This window comes from Triticum aestivum, chromosome 7A (assembly GCF_018294505.1).
Source record: "Triticum aestivum cultivar Chinese Spring chromosome 7A, IWGSC CS RefSeq v2.1, whole genome shotgun sequence".
Taxonomy (NCBI): domain Eukaryota; kingdom Viridiplantae; phylum Streptophyta; class Magnoliopsida; order Poales; family Poaceae; genus Triticum; species Triticum aestivum.
In genome coordinates, this window is record NC_057812.1 from 641,537,542 (window position 1) to 641,560,125 (window position 22,584).

General features: G+C 44.2%; 2 protein-coding genes and 2 long non-coding RNA genes across 7 annotated transcripts; 3 read left to right on the top strand and 1 right to left on the bottom strand.

The window, feature by feature from the left end:
- The first annotated feature begins 3,105 nt into the window (after positions 1 to 3,105).
- On the top strand, positions 3,106 to 6,181 carry LOC123148879 (uncharacterized). 4 transcript variants are annotated; one of them, XR_006474223.1, is made up of 4 exons: positions 3,106 to 4,318; positions 4,609 to 4,679; positions 4,960 to 5,242; positions 5,359 to 6,181. It is a non-coding gene; the product is annotated as an uncharacterized lncRNA (long non-coding RNA). The 4 variants fall into 4 exon arrangements; XR_006474222.1 differs by having other exon boundaries at positions 3,106 to 4,051; positions 4,202 to 4,318; positions 4,960 to 6,181; XR_006474221.1 differs by having other exon boundaries at positions 3,109 to 4,068; positions 4,202 to 4,318; positions 4,960 to 6,181.
- Positions 6,182 to 6,553: 372 nt separating this feature from the next.
- Positions 6,554 to 8,387, top strand: LOC123153634 (uncharacterized). The gene is made up of 3 exons (XM_044572661.1): positions 6,554 to 6,560; positions 6,611 to 7,173; positions 7,288 to 8,387. Exons 1-3 carry the CDS (start codon positions 6,554 to 6,556, stop codon positions 7,693 to 7,695), a joined length of 978 nt encoding a protein of 325 aa, XP_044428596.1. The 3' UTR covers positions 7,696 to 8,387.
- Positions 8,388 to 9,199: 812 nt separating this feature from the next.
- On the top strand, positions 9,200 to 11,229 carry LOC123148880 (uncharacterized). Its single transcript, XR_006474224.1, has 3 exons — positions 9,200 to 10,435; positions 10,561 to 10,626; positions 10,712 to 11,229. It is a non-coding gene; the product is annotated as an uncharacterized lncRNA (long non-coding RNA).
- Positions 11,230 to 13,287: 2,058 nt separating this feature from the next.
- On the bottom strand, positions 13,288 to 20,837 carry LOC123154158 (uncharacterized). The gene is made up of 3 exons (XM_044572946.1): positions 20,444 to 20,837; positions 20,026 to 20,342; positions 13,288 to 13,683 (listed from the first exon to the last, which is right to left on the bottom strand). The coding sequence occupies exons 1-2, from the start codon at positions 20,801 to 20,803 to the stop codon at positions 20,031 to 20,033; spliced, it is 672 nt and encodes a 223-aa protein (XP_044428881.1). The 5' UTR covers positions 20,804 to 20,837; the 3' UTR covers positions 13,288 to 13,683; positions 20,026 to 20,030.
- Positions 20,838 to 22,584: the final 1,747 nt, after the last annotated feature.

Below are 22,584 nucleotides of genomic sequence, written 5' to 3' on the forward strand. Positions count from 1 at the left end.
AATTGACAACAATTACCAGGAACTGAACACACAGATCACTATTCACCACGGGTTGACTTTCTGTCTATCGAGTCTTTCCTTGAAAACTCTCATCTCACGTGGTGTATATGGTGGACACTCCCTCTCTAGTATATTCGACAGTCGGTGATGGTCGTTCCTCCCTTCGTTTCCGAGTGTATTACACCAAAATGTCTAGCACACGGGAACGAAGAAGAAGCGATCCCCACGACAAAAGTTGGGATTCTTCCTCTCTGACATTTTGCGACTGTCGGTGATGGTCGCTCCTCCTTTCATTCAAAAGTGCATTACACCAAAATGCCTAGCACTTTCGAATGAAGAAGAAGCGACCCCCAAGACAACAGTCGGGATTCTTCCTCTCTCATATTTCGACAGTATATGGTGGACACTCCCTCACAGATATTTTGACCGCTGGTGATGGTTGCTTCCCCTCCTTCTCTCGTGCATTACCAAGGTATATCACGAGAAGAAGGAAAGGAAACGACCCCCATGATAACAGTCAGCATCCTTCCTTCAAGAGCAGACTGAAAGTCACACAAGGAGCCCCGATAGAATGACAATCAACCCGTTACATATATCGAGTAATGACATAAAAAATGACCTATGATTTGCCGGAATGTCATTTAATTCATGTTCCTGCAAATCACGGGCAGTCGATATTTCGTACTTTATAGCACAAGTCATGCTGAAATCCACGAAAAATTCCGGCACGACCTTTGCTAAAACAGGACATATTGAGTGCCTGAAATTTGCCGGAATGGAAATTAATCAACATTCCGGCAAAACATAGGTCACTCAGAGGTGTTCCTTGCAAACAAAGGCCACATGCCCAAATATCATCGTACACATGTCCGAGGAGAAGAGGAGGAGGTGGGCTTTTAGCTCACCGACTCGCGTGTAGAGGAAGTAGACGAGGCCCCAACGATAAAGCCTGCATATTCCACCGATTGAAAGTTTTAGATCATCAAATCTCATACAACATTATTTTATGACAAAGTGATAATGACATAAAAATAATTAAATTGTCCAATACTAAAATTCACATACCTAAATTTTATTACTATAAATTTCTATATTGAGAAAGAAAATTACTAAAATTTCCTATTCTATTAAAAAAACCTACATTTACTCAAATGACCTAAAAATATTCTATTAAAAACCTACATGCTACAATGTCTACGTTCTAAAACCTACATTCAAATTACCTACATTCTACAAGAACAGAGGAAGAAGGGAGAGAGGGAGGGAGGAAGGGAGGAGCGGGGAGGAAGGAGGGAGGGAGGAGTGAGGGAGGATACCGGGATGGATGAAGGGAGGAGGGAGGCGGGAGAGAGAGGGAGGAGGGAGGCAGGACAGAGGGAGGAGAGAGGAAGGTAGGAGGAGCTACCTCGGTGGCAGTGCCGCGCGGGCGACGACGGCGGGCTACGATGGAGGGAGGAGAGAGTGAGTGTGGTGATGAGGAGAGGGAACGAACATGCCGGTCGGGGTACGTAGGGGATAAGGTGGGCTTAGCAGTAGCGCGGGCTAGGCGGCCCGCGCTACGGCTAAAGTTAGTACCAGTAGCGCGTGTCTGGCGCCCGACGCTACTGCTAAGTTGGGCCCACCATCTGTCCACGTGCAGTTTTAGTAGCAGCGTGGGTCATGAACCCAACGCTATATCTAACATGTTAGTTGTAGCACGGATTACCCAGCCCATGCTGTTACTAAGGCTAGATCCGGGGTGGCCTTGTGGCCCACTTAGCAGCAGCGCTTGGGCCTTAGGCCCACGCTACTACTAGGTATTACCTGTAGCGTGGGTTGTACGTCCGCGCTGCTGCTAATTAACAATAGTGTGGGGCTATTACCCAACGATACTGTTAAGATGCTACCTATAAGTTATTTCCTAGTAGTGTCATTGCGTCTCTCTACGGATGTTATCCTTGAAATCTCTAGTTTTTCTCAAGCAACAATCTGTTATACTACATACCAAGGAAATATAAACGCAACATTCTCTTTGACCACATGATAACTTTCTATAATATACTTATATCTATTTTTGTAGGGAGTAGTATACTTCTATCTAGATAATGCATCAGTACCAACATTTCGGAAGATAGAAACCATCGACTTAAATATGTATATGCATTTTGCTCAATTCCGAACCATGGAAATAGAATTAAAATGAACATGTTCAGACCAAAACAGCATGCCAAAGGAAATTGTACATTAATTCAATTCAGTTAAATCTGAAAGCAACACACATAAACTTTACTGCAATTAAATCTGAAAAACAACAATGGCATGGAGTACAGGGTCCGAGACTCCAAACATGCAGTGCCAGCTTTCAAAGATCCATTTCAATATGGGGAGAAATAACAAGGTGTACACAATGGCTGCCAAGAAGAAGGTTGCTAGATGCAGGGAACGTGTAGACTGATCTGGGCCAAAGATTTGCAATCCAATTGCACACGTTTCGTTTCCATGTTTCCACTCAAATGCAGTTTCCGTTGGATGGTCGGTGGTTTCAGGGTGGGCTATGCCGCCACTCAGGGTGTGTTTCTAGTGGGAGGTGACGAGGTATGCTGGTTATCGGACTGTGTGGGACGGCATGTTGCTACTCGGTTCACCCGGGTTGACATTGGCCGAGTAGGTATAGAATTTTACACGGGCTCTTTGTTGTATGCAGCGTAGGTTTTTTTATATTCACTAGTCGGGTTTACGGCATGTGGTACCATTTGTTCTTTTTTCTGTTTCCTATTTCTTTCTTCTGCTAGGTTCGTTTTTCTTTTCTCTTCTGGTTGTGTTTCTTTTTGCCTGTCATCTGTTCTTGCTGCAGATTCATGCCATGTGATGGACGCTCGTCTGGCTGATGGACGTTCATCTATATCTATACTTCTATACTTCTATACTAATATTAAAAAAACAAACATAATTTTTTCTAAAACCACATAACAAACTGTACACAGGATAACCAGGACCCTCCGATCAAATTAAGTTAAATTTATCCTACTGTCCATATTATATCAATATTCTGCAACCCAAATCAATGGCTCAGATTAATTGTTCTGCCGGCAGACGCCGTGGTCTGCCCATCGTGCTAGAGCTCCATGTCCCCCGGTCCTCGCGGCCCCGCCCCCATTACCTCAGCCCTCTCCCCGATCCAATCTCTCTCCCGAAAAATCGCCATCGCCGGCCTACCACTCCTCTTCTGCCCCATGGGCGCTAGCGAATGGGAGCCAACCACCCGAAGCGACCGGAGCGACGAGCGGAGGAGGAAGGGAAAGATGGCGGGGCGGCGGCGGGGAAGGAGTCGTTGCGGGCGGCGGGCATCCTGACTGATCAAGCACGAGGGGTCCCGGCGCAGGGCGTCCTGGAAGAACCCCGAGGGTCGAGTCATCTCCGCCACCACGGCCACCGCGCGCCTCGGCGAGCTCCGCGACTAATCCTCGCCGGTCGCGCTTCCTTTGCGGACCTCGAAGCCGCCGTCCCGGTAGATCGTGCTGCACCATCTCCTTTCGCATCGAGCGCCGCCGTCCCGTATCCTATCTCCCTGACCCGACCCATGCCACATCTCCTATCCTTTCTCTCTCCCCTATCGAACCTGTGCCGGTGTGCGCGCATCTCCCGCCAGCGCATGTGGCGCCATGCCATCATGGTGACAGATGAGGTCGGGCCCCGGTGCAAAGAATGGCCACAGTTGCGCAGTCCCACGTTGGTGGCCGTCGCCTGCGGAGTATAGCAGAGGAGCGTGTGGATCAGGGAAGCGGGCGGAGTTTCGGCAGCACTGCAGCCGTCGTTCTCTGACCTGTTCTCGGAACGTGTTAACCTGCTTTCTGATCTAACTGACGGTGCAAGTAGTCATTTAACTGCAGGTCAGCACATATCTATGTCCATTTAACTGGTGGCGCACTGGTCCTCCTGGGCAGCATCGCAGTCGGTGACCCTGCCGAGTGGCGTGGTGGAGCGGCCCTTGGCCGGCTAGCACATCACGAGCGGCTGTGGCGTGTGAAATCCTTAAGGATTGTAACCGTCAGGGGAATAGATAAGAGACCATGTCTGTTTGACCTTTTGGTACTGTGTTTTATACAGAATGGCAAGGATAGGCCAAAAATCATGGATATGTTATATAGTCCTTGTTCATACTTGGGGACTCCAGTATGATGGATTGTGCTTGCTAACGATACTATTCTTTCTTGTATTGCAGATTATCAAGACATTCCTGATCACATTAAACCAGCATAGTAAGCTATCAGATTTCTTAGTTACACTGACGTAAGTACAACTATTGGTCATACTTCGCCCATGGAGTTGGATGAAGCAGGTACATGTACTGAAGGAATGTTTAAGTAGCTCATGCAGCATGCCACAATGTAAAGAATTACATAGCAGATCATAATATTGGGAGCAACCCAGAAGCCTTACCTGGGGTTTAGTGATGTTGATTAATATACTCCCTCCGTTACAAAATACTTGTCCTGGTTTTAGTTTTAGTTCAAATTTGAACTAAAACCGCGACAAGTATTTTGGAATGGAGGGAGTAGCATATTTGTCTTCATAGTTTTGGTTGTACCCATTACCTTTAATGTTTTTAATTCTGACATTTTGGTGAAGGTTACACTGGTGGCAGAGATCTCATAGCATGTGTGCACGGTACCACCCATAGTGAATCATCAGTAACTAAGGTATGTTCTCTGCTAATATCTGTATTTTGTTTTACAAGATAGCTTGATTCAACTCAGTTTTACTATGTTATGCCTTGGCATATAGAGCTCATTCTATTTAGGTAGAGACCGATATTTTAAAATGTGTATTTATATACTTTGCCTTTTCTTTTCATTACCTTGCTTCTTCCTTGTTTTCTGTTTTGTGGAAACTTGGAGCAATAGTTGATTTGTAATATTATGTTCTTCTACCAGATTATCTTCTATATGCATGTGAATTCTCATATCTTTGTCTTGCTAGGCAGCCAGACCCACCAGATTTCAGAGAAAGGTACAAAACAAACCTATAAGCATGCTAAAGGCATCAATGGATATATATACGAGGTATGAACATGACAATTGATGAAGGCCGTGATGGTGGTATATGCACACGTGGGAGTTGGCTTATTGATCTCCCAGCAATTGGGAATGATAAATGGTGAAGGCTTTTATGCAAGTTCTGTCCTTAGTAGGTACTTAAATATCGTGATCATTGTGTTGTCCCTTCCTAACAATTCTGCATCATATCGATTGGCATTATGCAGGTTTGTGATACACTACTTTCCATAAATCCTGTTGAGCGCTAAGATTTTTTTGTAACCATGATCATTTGAGATTCTCTTTACATTGTTTGCCGCCATCCTCATGGATATGAGTGAAGAAGGATTCTACTAAACTTGTCGAGCTGATGCATATGAAGACAAAGTATTAAGTAGGATTTCGTTTTGAGAATCTTTTTTTATCCGATCTACACATCTGGAACATTCCCGAGCTTCCTTCTCACATGAATATCATATATCTATAGGTAACAGCATATTTGTGAACCGTAGTGATAGAAATTGATCATGGGAGACTAGCATGCTATCACAAGTTGATGTTAAAAAGAAAAGCAGTGGCAAGGAAAACTTATTTTGTTTGCTGTTTGTGTATGTAACCTGAACGCTAAATGATGTTTTAGGCACATTGTCTATTCTCGTAATATGTTGCCGCATTGGCCCTTTCCAACATCATGGTAAGGAGTGTGTCACTCATGTATCTGCATTGTATTCTGTTTTTTAGGGCCATTGTATTTTGTTGTAGTATGGTTCTAATGATTTAAAAAAATGTATCTTCTGAATGTGATATTCACTTGGAGTATGGCTCCAATGAGTTTCGAAATCATTATCTTTTGAATGTTGACCAACCATCCAATCTGATGAAGATTTTCACTTTGTGAAACCATGATTGATGTGTAGAATTTATGTTGTAGTAGAATATCCTTTTTTTATATGTATATTTTCAAAAACAATGGGGTTTTGGATAGCTTTTTTTTTGCAGAATGCTAAAACTGAAAATCATGACAAGCCTTGTGCCCATACACCAATAAAGGCTGGTTAAGAGAAATGCTATTACTATGCACTCATCGAACACTATGGTGGCCATGCATTCTCTGCTTGGACGTGATCTAAGATACATCTTACAACCTAGCAACATTATCTTTTCCTGGCTGCAGGAATTGAATTACGGCTTCAATGCTCCTGATGATTTATATCTCAATGTAGCACTAAATCCTTTGTTGTGACTGTTGACTTGGCTTCTCTGGCAATGTATATTAGACTTCTTGTTTGACCAGGTGAGCCAATGCATGCTTCTATTTTTGTATTTACTTCTTCTTTGGTCACCTGAACTCATGTAGGTGTGATGCTTTCCTGCTAACTTTTTAAAAGAAAAATATTCTTTGCAGGCATTTCCAATTTTGGATGGGATATGTTGTTTTTTTAATCTTTACTAGGTATTTTGCAGCAACAAACATGCATGAAGTAGTGTTTGTGCCTATTAGTTGAGACGTGCTCTCAGTTATCAAATCTTGAATTCTAATGAGACGTGCGTTGCACGTGCACGCTTACTAGTTGTTATAAAAACATGATTACTAGCTTTCTGGAGAAAATTGTTGAGACGGTTCTTATGGCTGGTTTCTATATTTTGGAGGGTGCTATTTATATATTTGCCCGTCTTTTACAAGGATGGCTTTTTCATAGCTTTTTGCCTCGGTGAGGCCGCTGCCGGGCAAGCCCGGGGCGCCGCCGAGGAAGGTGGCGGCGGGGCCCTGGCTGCCCTGCATCTTCTGCGGGGCCGCGTTTCTCCGGGGCGGCGGCCCTGGACGGAGAGGTGTCACCGGCCCTGCGGCAGGCGGTGGCGCGGGCGTGGGCCGGCGATCCTGGCCGTGTGGACGGCGGGTGAACCGGAGGACGGGGGCCTTGGTGCTGCGGCTGTTGTGGCTGTCGGCAGCGCCAGATCTGGCCGCCTCTGCCTCCCCTGTTCGACGAGCTCCGCCCCGGCTGGATCTGGCCTGTTTCTTGCGAGCCGCCGGATCTTGCACCCTTGGGGTAAGGGAGGCGGGGATTCGAAGACCGGAAGAAATCCCAAATTGGCCTTGGCGGTTTTGGCGGCGGCGACGCTCGAGGGCGCCGTTCCCCTCCTTGGAGGCGCCGTTCAGGTCAGATCCGCCGCCCCCTCTCCCTCTAGTCTTCCAGGTGAAAACCACAACTTTGTTAGGCTGCGACGCCCTTGGCACGGCATCCTTCCTAAAGGCGCCGTTTTTGGGAGCTAGGTGGGCTTGGGCTCCTCGGCGAGTGGGTGTGCAGTGGCGGAGGTAGCTGGTGCCCTTGTCCCACTTGCTACTGCTCTTCTCCGTCCGTTCCGGCATCTCTTCCTCGACGGTGTCCAGTTCGTGGGTTTTGGTGGTGCTCTGCTCCAGGTGAGCACCCCGTGGCCAGTCGGGTGTGCTCGGTTCCTTTCCAGTTGCAGCCTGCCGGTGCCCTTCCTCACAGGTTCTAGGGTGAACTTCTTCACTGTCAACGGTTCGATGCCTTCGAGCCAGGCGAGGAGGCAGGGGCCTTCTTTGGCAGTGGAGCTGGGAGGACATGGCATGTCGGGGCCGCTGGTGATCTGGCGACGGCATGCCCTGCCTCGCCGTCGGAAGTGCTGCTCCTGTGCTGACATTATCCTCCCCTCGTGACCTGTACGCGTTTGAGGACCTACACATCTCCGAGCTGCGTGTCTCCATGTAGGATCTTTTTTAGCTTGGTGTGTGTGAGGCTTGTGAGCTGCTTTCCAGCGCCTCTGTATGCTGTCGTTTTTATGTTTTCTTGTATTGATTTCGAGTTTATTATCCTGGCCGGTTGATGGCTTTGTTAATTCAAAGCCGGGCTCTTCTTGAGCCTTCGTTCCAAAAAAAGCTTTTTGCCTCGGTTCCTCAGTGATTGCCTGCTAGATGTGATATGTGATGACCATTCAGAAATGCCTGGGTCTATCTTTTAGGATGGTTGTTCGGCTTCCAAGGAGCTTAGATTTGTTTGTGATACGAGCATTTTTGTATTTCGCTCGGTGGTTAGTTCTCTCGTTGTAGATGTCTGGTGCAGTTAGCATGCTTTCACAAATGAATGACAAGGAAAAGAACTAGACTGTCTATGTCTTGATTTCACGCATGTGACACTTTCGTAGGGGTACGGACGAACGCCCTATTATGCATACTAACTTGGTCGTGCTTTATCAGGAGGTTGGCAGGCGGGCGACCCGGGCGCCCAACCCTAGCCGCCGCCGAACCCAACCCCCACCTCCTTCCTCTCCTCCCGCCGCCGCCGGCGGGCGCCGCCGGGCAAAGCCCGCGCGGTGCTGCCGGCGGCGGGATCTCGTTTGACCTCGCCTGGAACAGGGGCCGCGAGGGGCTGCTTCTTCGGGCGCAGAGGCGGAGCTCGGCGGCCGGCGCGTATGGTGGCGCGCGTTGGTGGTCGGTGCGGGGCGGCGCGGCCTCCTGTCCGGTGGCGGCACGTCACGGTGAAGTGCACGGGCCGGTGGCGGCTCAGTGTTCTTCACGGCGGTGCTTGCTCTGGTCAGATCCGCGCCGGCTGATCTGAGGCGGCGGCCTCGCTGGGGCGGACGACGCTCCTCCGGCGGCGGGGAGTGCTCGTCGGTGAGGTAGACCAGATCTCCTCGGCTGCGCGGGCAGCGAGGTCCCGGTGGGCGCTGGTCATGGCGCGGGGAGGCCCCGGGCTCCCCTCGTCAGATCGGAGGTGATCTGGTCCGCTCGTGTTGCATGACCTCCGGCCAGCCTGGATCTCTGGCGTCCACGCGCCTGCTGATGTTGTGTCTGGTTCGGAGGTGGCGGCAGGGTGCTTGGCCGGGGGAAACCCTTGGCCGCCGGTGGCGGTCACGGCGTCGATGGCGTCCCGGACGCCATTCCCTCCTTGGTGGCGGCGCCGAGGCTAAACCTCCCCTGCCTCTCCCCTTCCCCTGCGCCCGGGTGAAAACCCTAGCCCCAGTGGCTAAGCGGCGGCGGCGCCACAGCGTCGTCACCTTCTTGAAGGCGTCGACTTGGGCATGGGGATGCTGGGTGTGCATGGCGAGCTTATCTGGTTCCTGGTGGCGGCCTGTCTGATCTACCGCGTCGCTGCTCCGGGCATGTCTCGTGACTGTGATGCTTATCTTCCAGCCGTGTTTCCGATGACGACCTCGCCCTTCCTCACATTGTACTTGCCGTGGTGGAGCGGTTCTTCATCTCACTCATTGATGGCGGCGGAGATCGGCGGCATGGCGCTGTCGAGGCTCGGCGTCTGATGCACGGAGATGGACTCGCGCAGGAAGAGGTAGCTGTCTGGCGTTATGGTGACGTCAATGGCAGAAGTGGCCTTCACAAAGTAGAAGACTCAATATAATCTGAAGTCAGATTTGTGGAAGATGGCGGCAACGACACAAGAGTGTGTCTGACCGGATTGTGCCCCAGACCCGGTATGTGGCTCGGCTGGTGCTTCCGGCTTTTGATGTTAGGTTTAGGTGAGTGGTTTGGGTAGTGGCCTAGTTAGCATCCCTTCATCATATGGATAAGAGTAGCGGCATATGTTGCCAAGATGGTGGATTCAGGTATATTGTTTGTAATACATTGTAAGGTCCTCGTGAATAATTAATAAAGTGGCCGTATGCATCTCGCAGATGCAGAGGCCGGGGGTCATCCTCCTTTTCTAAAAAAAAATCAGGAGGTTGGCCAGATATTGTGTTTTGTATTGCCTTCGCATATGTCTAACCTCCATACTCTTGCCCCATCTATTATCTTGACTTCTCGTTTGTGTACTTTATTTCCAGGGGAATCATATGTATGCACAACTCTCTCCCGAGGTAGTTGAACGGTTGCAGGACACGCTGGTTAAGGGAAAGGTTTTCCTCCTGAAAAATTTCCTTTGCAATATGATGCAGTTTACAGGGCTAAGCACAACTGTGTGCATCCCGATCTTGAGGGTGATTTCCTATCTTGCACTTATACTCTATCTATGTTTGCGGAGATTCTTATGCCTGCAGGCATTGCTCCCTATTTCAGTGGTTGTTCCTTGAGTTCTCTATGTTGTTTTTGTACCTTTCCTAGTTTTTCCATTCACGTAGTTTTATGCTTTTACTTGTTTAGATGTGATTTGCAAGAAAACTGTTGTTTCAGACATGGTGCTCATTTACTCGTATTATCAAAAGCAGCCTTCTGACACTAGGACGATTACTGATCTATGGTGGATCTCTAGCCTGCGTTGCCGCAACATATTTCTTCTTGCCATGTTGGAACTATAACCTTGTTATTAACTGCAAGGATCCTAGATTAGGCTTTTCTTTGGGGCAATCATGCAAATGAATTTCCCGTTGATGAGGTGCTTACCGCAAGTGAGAAGGATGTTGTCATTGTGATCTCTGTGAGCATGCTACCCAAAAGATGTTAAAAGGTAGTGGTCCTCCATTTCATAGTTCATGTGCTTGTTTCTTGTACCATTGACCTCTCTTCGATACTTCTTGTCCTCATGGCTTATGTTTTATCTTTGCGGATGATTACATGTGTGTCGGGCCTTAGTAGCAGTGCCACATGTCATTGGTACATCAATGAGCATTTTCCTGACATACTTTACCTCGGTAATAGGTATTTACTCTAGCTTGTTTTTACCCGACTCTATTTTTCAGCTTTGCTTCGTTGTTTACTTCCATTTTTATGCTATGTAATCTAGGTGCGCGATGATGGTGTCCCGGCTAAGGGGTCTCGCACCACATCGGTTCTCGGCCAGGTGAGCAAGGCTAAGAACACCTAAGTCGGTTCCGTCTTGGGCCACTTTGGGTGGCCCATGACGAAATACATGAAGATTCCGGAAGACTTGGAGTATAATCCAAGGATATATACCAGAGCCGTGGAGGACTCTACTTCCACCAACATATCCTACCTAGTCCTATAAACCTAGGCCCTTGGTTTGTTATATAAGCCAGGGGCCGGGCTCATCGGAGATCCATCCCTCCGGGAGGGGTAACTCGAAGCCATCATCATCGCCAACACTCTGATCATCATCTCTATCAACATCTTCATCAACACTGTCATCTTCATCAACTCCCTTCACCCGATCTCTCTGTTTTATGAACATTCTTCTCAGATCCCTTGCTGACATTAGTTTCTGCTGTTGATTACTCCTTGTAGTTGATGATTAGAATTTTTATTGGTGAAAGATTCATATATCTCCACTGATCATGATACATATGATGTGTTGTGAGTATTCCATTAAGTTCTTGGGGACATGGGATAAATCTTGTTACTAGTAATCTTGTGAAGTTGAATCTAGTTCAATATTTGATATTGTGTTGTGGTGCAGTTCTCTAGTGGTGTTGTGTGAACGTTGACTGCACACCACTTCACCTTTAAGCACCTAGACAAGAGCATCATGTGATTAGTTTGTTTAAGGTTGGGTGTCCGGAGTGACAGGTATTACTACACCCTAGGTTTATGAACTATTGCATGAGAGATCATGGAACTCTAGGATTTATTGCTATGGTTAGATGCTATCTTAATTATTCTCTTGTATTTGTGGATGCTTGCACAGGGAGTGTAATCATAAATAGGTTGTTTGTTCAAGTAAGAACATCACTTTATCATAGGTTTCACCACATAACAAACTATCAAATTAATGAATGGTAACTCAATGAATCTTGATGAAAGTAACTCGAAAAAACTCCCATGTGTCCTCGTGCACGCCTTCATACCTATAAGTTAAATAACCAATTTGTCCTTATCATAATTAAGGATTGCGCCACTTGACCTTTCTTACTATTTATTTTCTTGCAAATCCTCTTGCTTTCAACCAAACCGTCAAACACTCTTTACAACTTTTCAATGAATCTCGCTACTTTCCACAAAGCAATTCCTTCTAATCCTCGTTTGATTTGACACTCTTACTTATCAGAAGGACTTCGACAGATCATGTACACTTGTGGGCTATTAAGACTCTTTCTAGCGCAGTTTGTGTTTAGTGCTCTTGGTAAGAGAAACATTTACTGTGCTTGCTGTTTTTTATTCTCGTCTGCTACTTTGATCAACTATAGATATGTTTGCTGCTACTGATTTGTTGGGATGGGTCGCCTTTACCACCCATGTGGTTAGGAGAGAACCTCTACCTGCATAGTGTTTAGTCTCTATTAGTATTGAACAAAATTCTATGGTAACTATTGTAAACTATAAAAGTACATAGAGATCTCGTAAACATTATGATCAAACTAAAACACAATCTCAAATAGCTATGATTGAAGATTTGTTTACCGATGATGTGGATGGGCATGTTATTTAGTTTTGTGAGGAAGCAACTAAAATTGTTAACCATAAAAGTCTTCCTAATGATGTCGGTGTGCCTGTTATTTCTGTTAAGATCGGTACTCATTGTTATCATGGGTTGTGTGATATTGGAGCTAGAATAAGTGTTGTTCCTTTTACTGTTTGTCAGGAAGTTGTTGGAGATATTTCACCTTGTTCTATAGAAGAAATTGATTTTGACCATTAGACTGCCATATAGGTCTAGTATTTCATCTGTGGGAATTGTTAGAGATGTTGAAGTTCTATGTGGCAAGACTAAGTATCCTACTAATTTCTTAATGCTTGGAACTAGGCAATATAACTTTTTTCCCATTATCCTTGGTAGACCTTTCTTGAATACGTGTATTGTTGTTGTTGATTGCCAAAAGGAAAAGGTGTATGTTAAGTTCGGAGGAGATGAAGTTTCCTTTACTTTCTTTGAATTTATTGAACAAAACATCATGCTAAAGATTTTCCTTGTGTAGATGAGATAGAAATGATTATTGCAATTGATGTTCCCCACACCGAGTTTCCTTAGAAACACAAAGATTGCCACCTAACATCTATGATTCACCTAATTTGTTGCTATATTTATGATTGGATGAGTCCACTAAAGGAAAATGGCATGGACATCTCCGGGGTGGATCCAAAAAAACTCAGTACCGATCGAGGTGTTTGATTGAACAAAAGCATTCGCCCCGATGTATAGAGACACATGGCTATTGCCAGATGATTCAATGAAACACATGGTGGTGTGTTACTTCCATTGCTTTGATGGAGTACATTTATGTCCATCAATGATTTCAACCTGGCTAAACCCCTTTCCATTACTCACATACCGGACATATAATAGTTTAGGGAGTAAGTCATAGAGAACAGGAAAGACATAGAAGTGAGTTAAGCACTAACAAGAAACCCACTACACACACTCGGAATCGGTATGTGCACTATGGGACGAAAGCTTGCTAGCACCTGTGAAGCAAATTTTCCTAATAAGAAAAGGTGCACATCCAGTGCACAAGTCTTACAGGCTGATATCACAGCCAAATGAGAAGCCAGAGTTATATAAAGCACCTCCAGTGCACAAGTCTTACAGGCTGATATCACACCCAAATGAGAAGCCAGAGTTATATAAAGCACCTCTAGTGCACAAGTCTTACAGACTGATATCACAGCCAAATGAAAAACCAGAGCTATATAAAGCACTAGCAAAGCATCTCCAACAAACGAAGCACCCAGACTTCCAGATCAGTTCTAGTTGCCGCTTGAGCATCATGCACCATCACACATATCTTCATCATAGACACATCATTATCCTTGAGTAACCCAACACCTTTTTTTAAAGCATCCATCCACTCAAGTTTTTAATACCTGTCCAAGATAATAGGTAAGCACAAGCATCAAACAAAATCTTAAAAGGAGTCTCTAGGATCTTTGCCTCAAAGATTGCCTTACTACAATGATTCAACATGGCACAAACAACAATGACATGATCAACCTAAAAATGATCACCATTAGGCAGAAAAGGGAAGCACCAAGAATAATATTGAAAAATATTATTAGGGCATAACCCTGTTAAAACATATCTTATGATGAAACAAAGAACTCTAGACCTAGCTCATAGGAAGAATAAGTGATGAGTTGAGTGATACTCATTAGAGAATGAACAACTAGGATTACCACTCCAATTTATTTTTTCAATAAATTTCTTGTGAAGACGACATTGTGAAATAACAGCCACAAAAAGTTTGAATTTTCAAAGGTATTTAGCTTTTGAAATCCAGCTATAATGTCTCCCATTCAAATGCATCTCATAAAAAAATTTGTATTGAAAAAATATTTCTTGCCTATAGCCTAGTAAACATAATCCCAAGCCCTAGATTTGAACAAATCTCCAATGTTAGATTAACATTCTTCCATTTCTTTATTAAGATCAGGGGCAATATCCTTATAAAAGAGGTAGATTCAATATCCAAGATACATTCCTTAATATTGAAATCAGGAATATTATAGATGTTAAATAATTCATGGAATTTGTCACACATGGGAGGCTTATTATATAGAGAATCTTTCCAATATCTAGCTAAATTACCTAACTTAAAATTCCTTATCCTCGCGACCATATATTAGTCTTTAACTTTGAGCAAGGCCTTCCAACTACGGGAATCAGGATTTTTGTTTTTAAGGTATGTGGCTTTAACCACATCCTCCTACATTCATATGCTTTTCTAATTCCCACCACCATTTAACAAGAGGACTAATGTTCTGTTTCATGAGATCATTAACACCCAGACCCACATTTTTTATATCCACATATTGTGGACCATTTGACCCGATAGTATCTTTTATTACTGTTGCACCACTGCCAAAAAAGTATCCTTCTGTGTTTATCTAACTTTTCCACATATGTTGTATTCATCAGAAACATGGGCATAAGATAGTAGGAACTACTAAACAATGAAGAATTTAGTAGAATATGCCTCCTTCCCGTGGACAACATGTTACCAATCCATGTATCAAGTTTCTCAATAAAATACTAGTCTCCAACCTTAAGTGAATAGTAACTAACAAGCATCCCCAGGTACATCATGCCCCCTTTGTTTTTATTTACTCTGCATATCAGACTTGACTGAAGTCAAACTTCGTAAAGTTTGACCAAGTTTATAGAAAACAATACAAACATTTAACATAACAAATCAATATGAGGTGAAAGTGCATTCAATAATGAATCTAATGGTATTGATTTGTTATTGTATATATATATATATATATTAATATTTTTGTTTACATACTTTGTGAAAGTTTACAAAGCTTGACTTTGACCAAAGCTAATACGCAGACTAAATAAAAACGGAGGGAGTAGGAAAATGCCCAATCTGGAAAATTGAACAAGGCCGCATATGAGGACACCACCTCATCACCGCTTAACGCAGAAATTTAAAAGAACATGGAAATAAATCTTCAAGACATACACAAGTTCAATAAGATGGAGAATAAGCTTAACGCTTAGAAATTTATCAAGTCCATGTTCATTGCATATCACAATTTCATCAAAATAATGGAGTACAACTGCCCCTTAAGATTAGGATCTAAACCCATAGGCATACCATTTTCTTATGCATTAGTAATCATTTTTAGTGATACAATCTACAAGCATGATGTTTGTCAGATCTACAACTTTCCTGGTCACTTTCGTGTTCATTGCCCTCAAGCATTTTGTGAGATAAGTGGAAAGATGGGGGGCCTAGCTTCGATATGCAATGAGTTTCTTCCTTTGGAATGTATAGCGTCAATGTGTGTATTTCAGGCTAAGGACGAGGATTCTATTATACATAGGATTCATATATCGCTAAGCAAGCTAAAGATTGTTCGGACAATATCTTTATTATTGTTGTTGAGGGTAGTGCTTCAGCTAGGGAAACTATAAGCTTTATTTTTTCTATTTAGGAATGGGCTGGTGTTGTATCGATCGCTTACAATTGGTCCTATTAATGCGAGTGCTCAAAATAATAAAGGTATTCCATCATATAAAAGGACCAAAACTCATGGTACCACTAAAGAACAATTTGTTGGATGTAGTCATTCTACTCATAATGACAAGTATAGGAAAACTTGTCCTACTATTCAGGAAAAAAACTTAACAAGTTGAAGGTGAAAGTGAGAGAATATAAGGGGAATGATAAATTTGTTTCTCTTTAGGGTAATTGGATGGTTTCCTCTACTAGTGATGTGTAAGTTAGCGATGAAAACTTGCACAGACTTGTTCAAGAGGTAGCATGCGATACACTTAGTGTCTCTGTTGTCTTTGGGAGGAATGTGGAGGTGGCCACTAACACCCCTAGGCAGTGGAGGTGGAGGAGAATGAAGCGTGTGGTTTAAACATTGATGGTACACATGTGGTCCAGCCCCCTAGCAACTCCGCCTGATTAGGTGGAATATGTGATTCCTGCTCTTCCCCTCTCCTTGAAGCTAATATGAGAATTAGTCAAAAATATGTGTGGAAGCAAGAGTTGTTTCTTTGACAAGGAAGAGGAATCTGGATGGTAGTCCTATTAATCCTGAATCTAACTCCTTTGGTTCCTTACCAACAAAGATTTGATGCTTAGGTCTGCTAATGTCGTGTGATTATCACTAATCATGATTTTACTTTTGTTGATATTCCTAGGGAACTTGGAAAATCTAGAATGTGCATAGACACTAACATGCATGTTGTTGATGTTGCTACTGTACACATTTTTGGTGAAAAGGGGGAGCATACTCCTATTGACATAGAATGGATGCGTGACACTACCATTGATGAAGAATATCTTAGTTATGTTAGATAAAAAGATAGATACATGAAAGTTAATGTGGTGGTTTCTAAACCGATGATTAGGATTAAACAAAAATGCCCCCCCCCCCCCAAATAAAAACAATAACCCTGCCATCCTCCTAGGAGATCTAGGTAAGAAATCCTCCTGACAAATATAAATGAAGGTATTGTTTGGAATCGTTGGGAGCCACGGAAGAAGAGAATGGATTCCCGCCTCTGTGATTTAAAAAAATTATAATTCCTGGATTTCCTTGCTCTTGAGAAACCATGAAGAAAGGCTGTATTCCTAGTTTAGGTAGAAAGTATGATCCTTATGACATATTCTGTTGGGAAATGATTTGTGTTATAGGAAATTTGGAGGGATAATGTGTTGTACTCAGAAATATAACCCATAAATTGTGCCTTAATAGTGTGGTAAATATATTCTGGAAATGTGTCTTTGGGATGTTCTTAAAAATATTAAGTGCGGCCTACGTGTAGTGTATGGAGTAGCTCATCAAGAGCATAAAGAGGAAATTCTAGTTGAACTGGTTGCTTATATTGTTGTGATATGGATATCCCTTTATTTGGTTTTGGTGATTTTAATATTCTTAGGCATTGTGAGGAGAAAAAATATTGCACCACTCTCATGCCGTAGATGTCTTTAAATCTATCATTCATAATGTTGGTCTAAGTGAGTTTCATATGAATGGGGGCTAGTACACTTGGACTAATAAACATAAACACCACACCTTAGAAAAAACTTGAAAGATTCCTTATGTTTGTAGACTGGGAAGATATTTTCTCATTGTTAATTTGAGGAAATTAGTTATAGATTTATCAGACCCCACCCCTTTATTATTGTCCTCTAGTGGTGAGGTGGCTATACCCCTAAAGCTACAAATTTTAGGTTTGATCTCACGATGACAAAAATGTTTAACTCCCCCCCCCCCCCCCCGAGTGGATAAAGTTTGGAATAAGAGAATTTTCTCTCAAGACCCTATATATGTTATGAATATAAAATTTAAGAGTTTTAAACAACATTTTAACTTATGGGGCCAGTCAATTTGGGCATTCTAAAAAGAGGAAATAAAATCTTAGGGAAGAACTCCCTGAGTTACACGACCTTTTGGCATTAAGCTCTCTCCCTCCCGGCTTGTATTGTAGAAGACCTGACATTATGGTGGAACTCAATAACATCCTCACCAATGAAGAAATCAGTTGGTTGAAACAATGACACCAAAGGTAGTTTCAGAAAGGGATTAAAACACCTCATATTTTCATCAAATTGCTAATGGCAGAAAGAGAAGAAAAAATACCACACACTTCTTAATTGTAGGTGATGTGTGTATTGAGGAACTGAGAATCTCCTTATTCATGCTACTCAACAATACTATGATTTATTTCGTCCAGTTCCTAGACACCTTTTCAATTTATTCTTGGGTACTTGGTATGATGGGGGATAAAAAAGAGACGCACATGGATAATGTAATGTTTATTAGGCCTTTCTATGTGGAAGAAATGAAATAAGCCTTATTTCCATGAATGCCAATAGGGCACCCGGTTGTGACGATATACTTATTGGATTCTTTTCAAAATTGTGAGATGCGGTGCAGCATTATGTCATGGCCCTATTCCATTATTTCATACCGGGACATTGGATGTCCAGGGGCTTAATTATGGTATTATAACTTTGTTTACTAAAATCTCACGGGCTAGTAGAATTCAACAATTTAGAATGATTTGCTTGCTTAAATGCCTTTACACGTGGATTACTAAAGTGGATATTAGAGTAGATCCCATTGGTGATAAATTGATTAGTAAGCACCAGAATGCTTTCGTGGAAAAATAACTCAGAAATATCATAGATGGTATCTTAACTCTACATGAGATCCATCATCACGTCACATTTGGAAAAAGTTGGTATTGTTCTTAAATTGGACTTTTAAAAGGCCTACAACAAGGTCAACTAAGATTTCCTTTTGGATTGTCATGTTGAGTGGGGTTTTAATCTTGTGTGGTGTGACTAGATTAGAAGCGTGCTCTTAAAATGGTAATTTGAATGTCAGATTGAATAACACCACTGGTCCTTATTTTAAGAGTGCATGCTAAGGGTGTTAGATGGGGGCCCTCTCACCCTTATTGTTTAAGATTCATGTCTTTAAGATTCGTAGGGCCGGATGCTCGTGCCCTTGAGGATTCGTCAGCCTGCTTAGGTTGTTGTCGAGTATCGTTGGCGTGACCCACACTCGCAGGCAGCTGCACGTGTGCGCCCACTGCTCCCCCAAGCGGCCAGGGGGGCTGATTGTTGGCGGCCACATCTCAGTATGCTTGGCGCCACTGGATCTGGAGTCTATTCAAAGAAGAGATTCCAAATTCCCCAATCTCATCGCGTTGCCACAGTGGTCGTGATCATAGTCAGACCTCCCAGCATTGCGATCCTATCGCCCATCACCAAAACCATCCTGGCAGTTACCTCTCTTGCAGCTAGAAGCCAAATAACAAATGGGCCAGAGAGAAGAAAAGTAGGAGGACGAAACGGGGAGGCAACTACTTCGCAAACAAATGTGGATCACCTCTAATCTTTTGTTCGCACCAGGCAAACATGGGTGAAACCCTAGGTCTGGGAGTTGGAGACGTCGCCCAAAAATGGGGAAGACTCGTTTCTAGGTCAGGAATGGAGCAGAAAGACGCTGGGGAGAGGCATATAACTTGTTTGCAACCATGTCCGAACTCTCCTCTAGAAACGGGGCCATGGCCACCACTAGGATCTCCATCCATGTGTTGCACAATGCTCTTCGCAATCAGGCAAATATATATCAGACAACCCCCGCCCTGTCAGACGTAGATGAGCCAAATGATTGGCAGACAATTATTTCCCCTGACAACTCGCCAACAGTTTGGCTTAGAATTTCTCAAAAAAATAGCGCGCTATGACGCCCCTAATAGCATGCTGTAGTGTGCTGAGCAATAGATCGTTATATCAATGAATGTATAATGCCTTGTTTATAGCATGCTATAGTGCGATATACTCCCTCCCCTTCCAAAATTAGTTGTCACAGAAATGGATAAAAATGGATGTATCTAAAATTAAAATACATCTACATACATTCATTTATCTGACAAGTAATTCTGAACGAAGGAAGTAACATGCTATAGCACGATTATATATAGTACACCAAAGGTGGATTTTAAACCGACGCTATTTTCCTGTGGCGCACTATTTTTTTCACTAGTCATTAGAATTGAACTAAAGGAACCGAGACGGGCTTTGGCGCACCCATAATTAGTGGCCATCAGCGAGAAAGCCTGGGCCCGGTCAATGAACCAATTTCTTTTGGATGGGCAGTCCAGGGCTCCAATCCAAACAGCCCAAACCTGCAAGTAATTATTTGATTAATGAATTCTCAGGGAGATAATACCTTCGTTAAAAAGAAGAAGACAAGCTACTCGAGGAGTATGTGAGGCTGGACACCGGCGCAATTTCCCCCTCACCGCTCGGGGCTGCCTGCTGAGACGCCGCCGTCGCCTCCTCCTGGCCGTCGCCGAACCGGTTTCTCACATGGTCCAGGAACTCGGTCAGCACCGGATCTTGGATCGGTGACTCCTGCACACAGCATACCACCTCGACGCCCACCTTGTCCGAGCAACCGCGGCGCGGCCCCTCCGTCCAGCGCGCCGTGAAACGGCACGCGCACCGCTCCTCGCCGTCCACGGTGCCGTGAGGCGCCTTCTCTACCTGCATATTTGGTCGGCGCCAATTATTACTACTCCTACAACATGCGTATATGTGTGTGGTGAATGCATTGGGTAGGGCGCGACGCGGCGCGGAGGACGTACGGCCTCAAGGACGGCGTCGTAGTATTTGATCTCGCCGCCGTGCATGTCGCAGGCGAGGCAGAGCTGGTCGCCCGGGCGGAGGTCGCCACAATGGGCGTCGTCGAGGGCGAGGCACGCCCGGCGAAACCTGGCACGGAGCGCGTCCACGTCGCCCGGGGATGCGAGGTCAGCCCCTGGATTGTACCACTCGTCCGCATCCTCGGGGAAATTCTCGAACATGACGCGCAGCCAGCCGTCCTGCACCACCACGCGTGCGCCGTACCATGCCTCGTCGGACCGCGCGCGGTACTCCATACGGGGCGGCGGGCGGCGCCGCGGCGCCGGCGCGACGGTGGCCTTCCGCTTTTGCGAGTTCGGCATTTCGGAGGCACTGTGGGAGTGGCGGCGCTGGGGGATTTGGGCACTCGAGAGGACGGTGCGGAGGGTTGTCTGATGTTTTATATGGTCCAAATCTTAATCTTTTAGGGTTTTTTACACAGTAAAACTGAGCCTAAACTGAGATGCTTCACTATATCAGCGTTTTCAACCGTTAGATTATGCGTTCGAACAGTTTCTGGCCGTCAGATCTTCGTTTCAGCCACAATGTACTGTGAGCTGGGCCGCCTGTCCTAATGGGCCGCTACTCTGGTGAGTTTTTTGAAGGCCTGATCCACCCGGTTGCTAACCCTCACGAAGGAAAAAAATGCTCCAACACACGGAACTGCTCGGTTGCTACGAGAGAAATGAGAAGGGGGTTCGGCGTCACGTGAGAGGTGAGAGGATGATTCGGGGATGGATCGATTGATCATGGCGGTGGTGCACCCTATCTGTCTGGTGGCGGGTGATGTCGCCGACGGCCCATCTGTCTTTCTCCCACGATAGCTCGCTCATCTCAAACCCTTTCACCTCTCTCCTGCAGGTCCTTGGTAGCCCTAACCATGGCGGTGGTGAACCGGCGACTCTGGTTCATGTCGCCACCACATGTGAGCCCCATCTCCGCACGCCCTCAACTCTCTTTCTCTCGCAGGAGTTGATGTCGTTATTTGATTCCGTGCAATGAGTCATGTTCAAAGACGTCCTTCATTCACTAGAACTGATGATCAGGGATCGAAAACATTCATCCACAGCTTGAATGGTCAACCCGTACTTGCCAATCGTGACCATCAGTGAATATCACATCGCATTCATCATGTAGAGCGAAGGAGAGCCACAAAGTTGAGCATCAGGTATGTTGCTTTGCTTTTCCTAGCCAACTGTTGTGACAACTCTTCTTGATTGCTTCATTTCTTCATTTTTCCGTTTACAGTTAGATCTTAGTCTGGATTGCATTGGTTTGATTCCACCTGGTTTTGTTCATGTGATTTAGCTTGTGGATTTGGGGCTAGGATTTAGGTAACAACGAAAATTAGAAATCTTGGCGGACTTTATGGATCAATGAAAAAGATGACATGGCAATGTAGTCCCTACGTATCAAAATATAAGACATTTCTTACCTAAATCTAGGCCAAAAATGTCTTATATTGTGATATAGAGGGAATATTTAATTGGAGATGAGGATTCTTGATTACAAAGAATTGAAATTAATTTTGACTTCGGTACTACTAATGCACGATCTTTGTTCTTGCATAATTTAACTTTGTATGTTGGACTGGATGGTGGCTGATCTATTAATGATTACTGATAGCAGGAATGTTTCTTCCGATGAAACACATTTGTGTTGGCTTTCATATGACGTAAGGTAAGCATTGTTTTGATTGAAATGGTTAATTTTGAGAGGCTATGGATGGAAAATATGTCCACTAACTCCGTATCAAGTAACTGATTATGTTATTTAGTTGGAAAATGAAAGGGGGTAGCATTTGCAATCCCAAGATTAGGTCTGTATTACTATCTATATATAGGCAAATCGCTATAACTTTGCAGTACAATGATGATATGCCAAATTATTAGCATTATGATTTGGAATAAAAACATTATAGGAATCATTTCTTTCTTCTTACATTAGTATTTGCAATAAACATTCCTTCATTCTTAAGGTCTTTAGATGAATAGTTGTTCAAATCATATTGTCCTTTCATTTCTTGAATTATCTTTTCCTTACATTACATTTTAGAATAAAGATGTATTACATTTTCTTGGGTTTCTTGCCAAATGAGTCATCC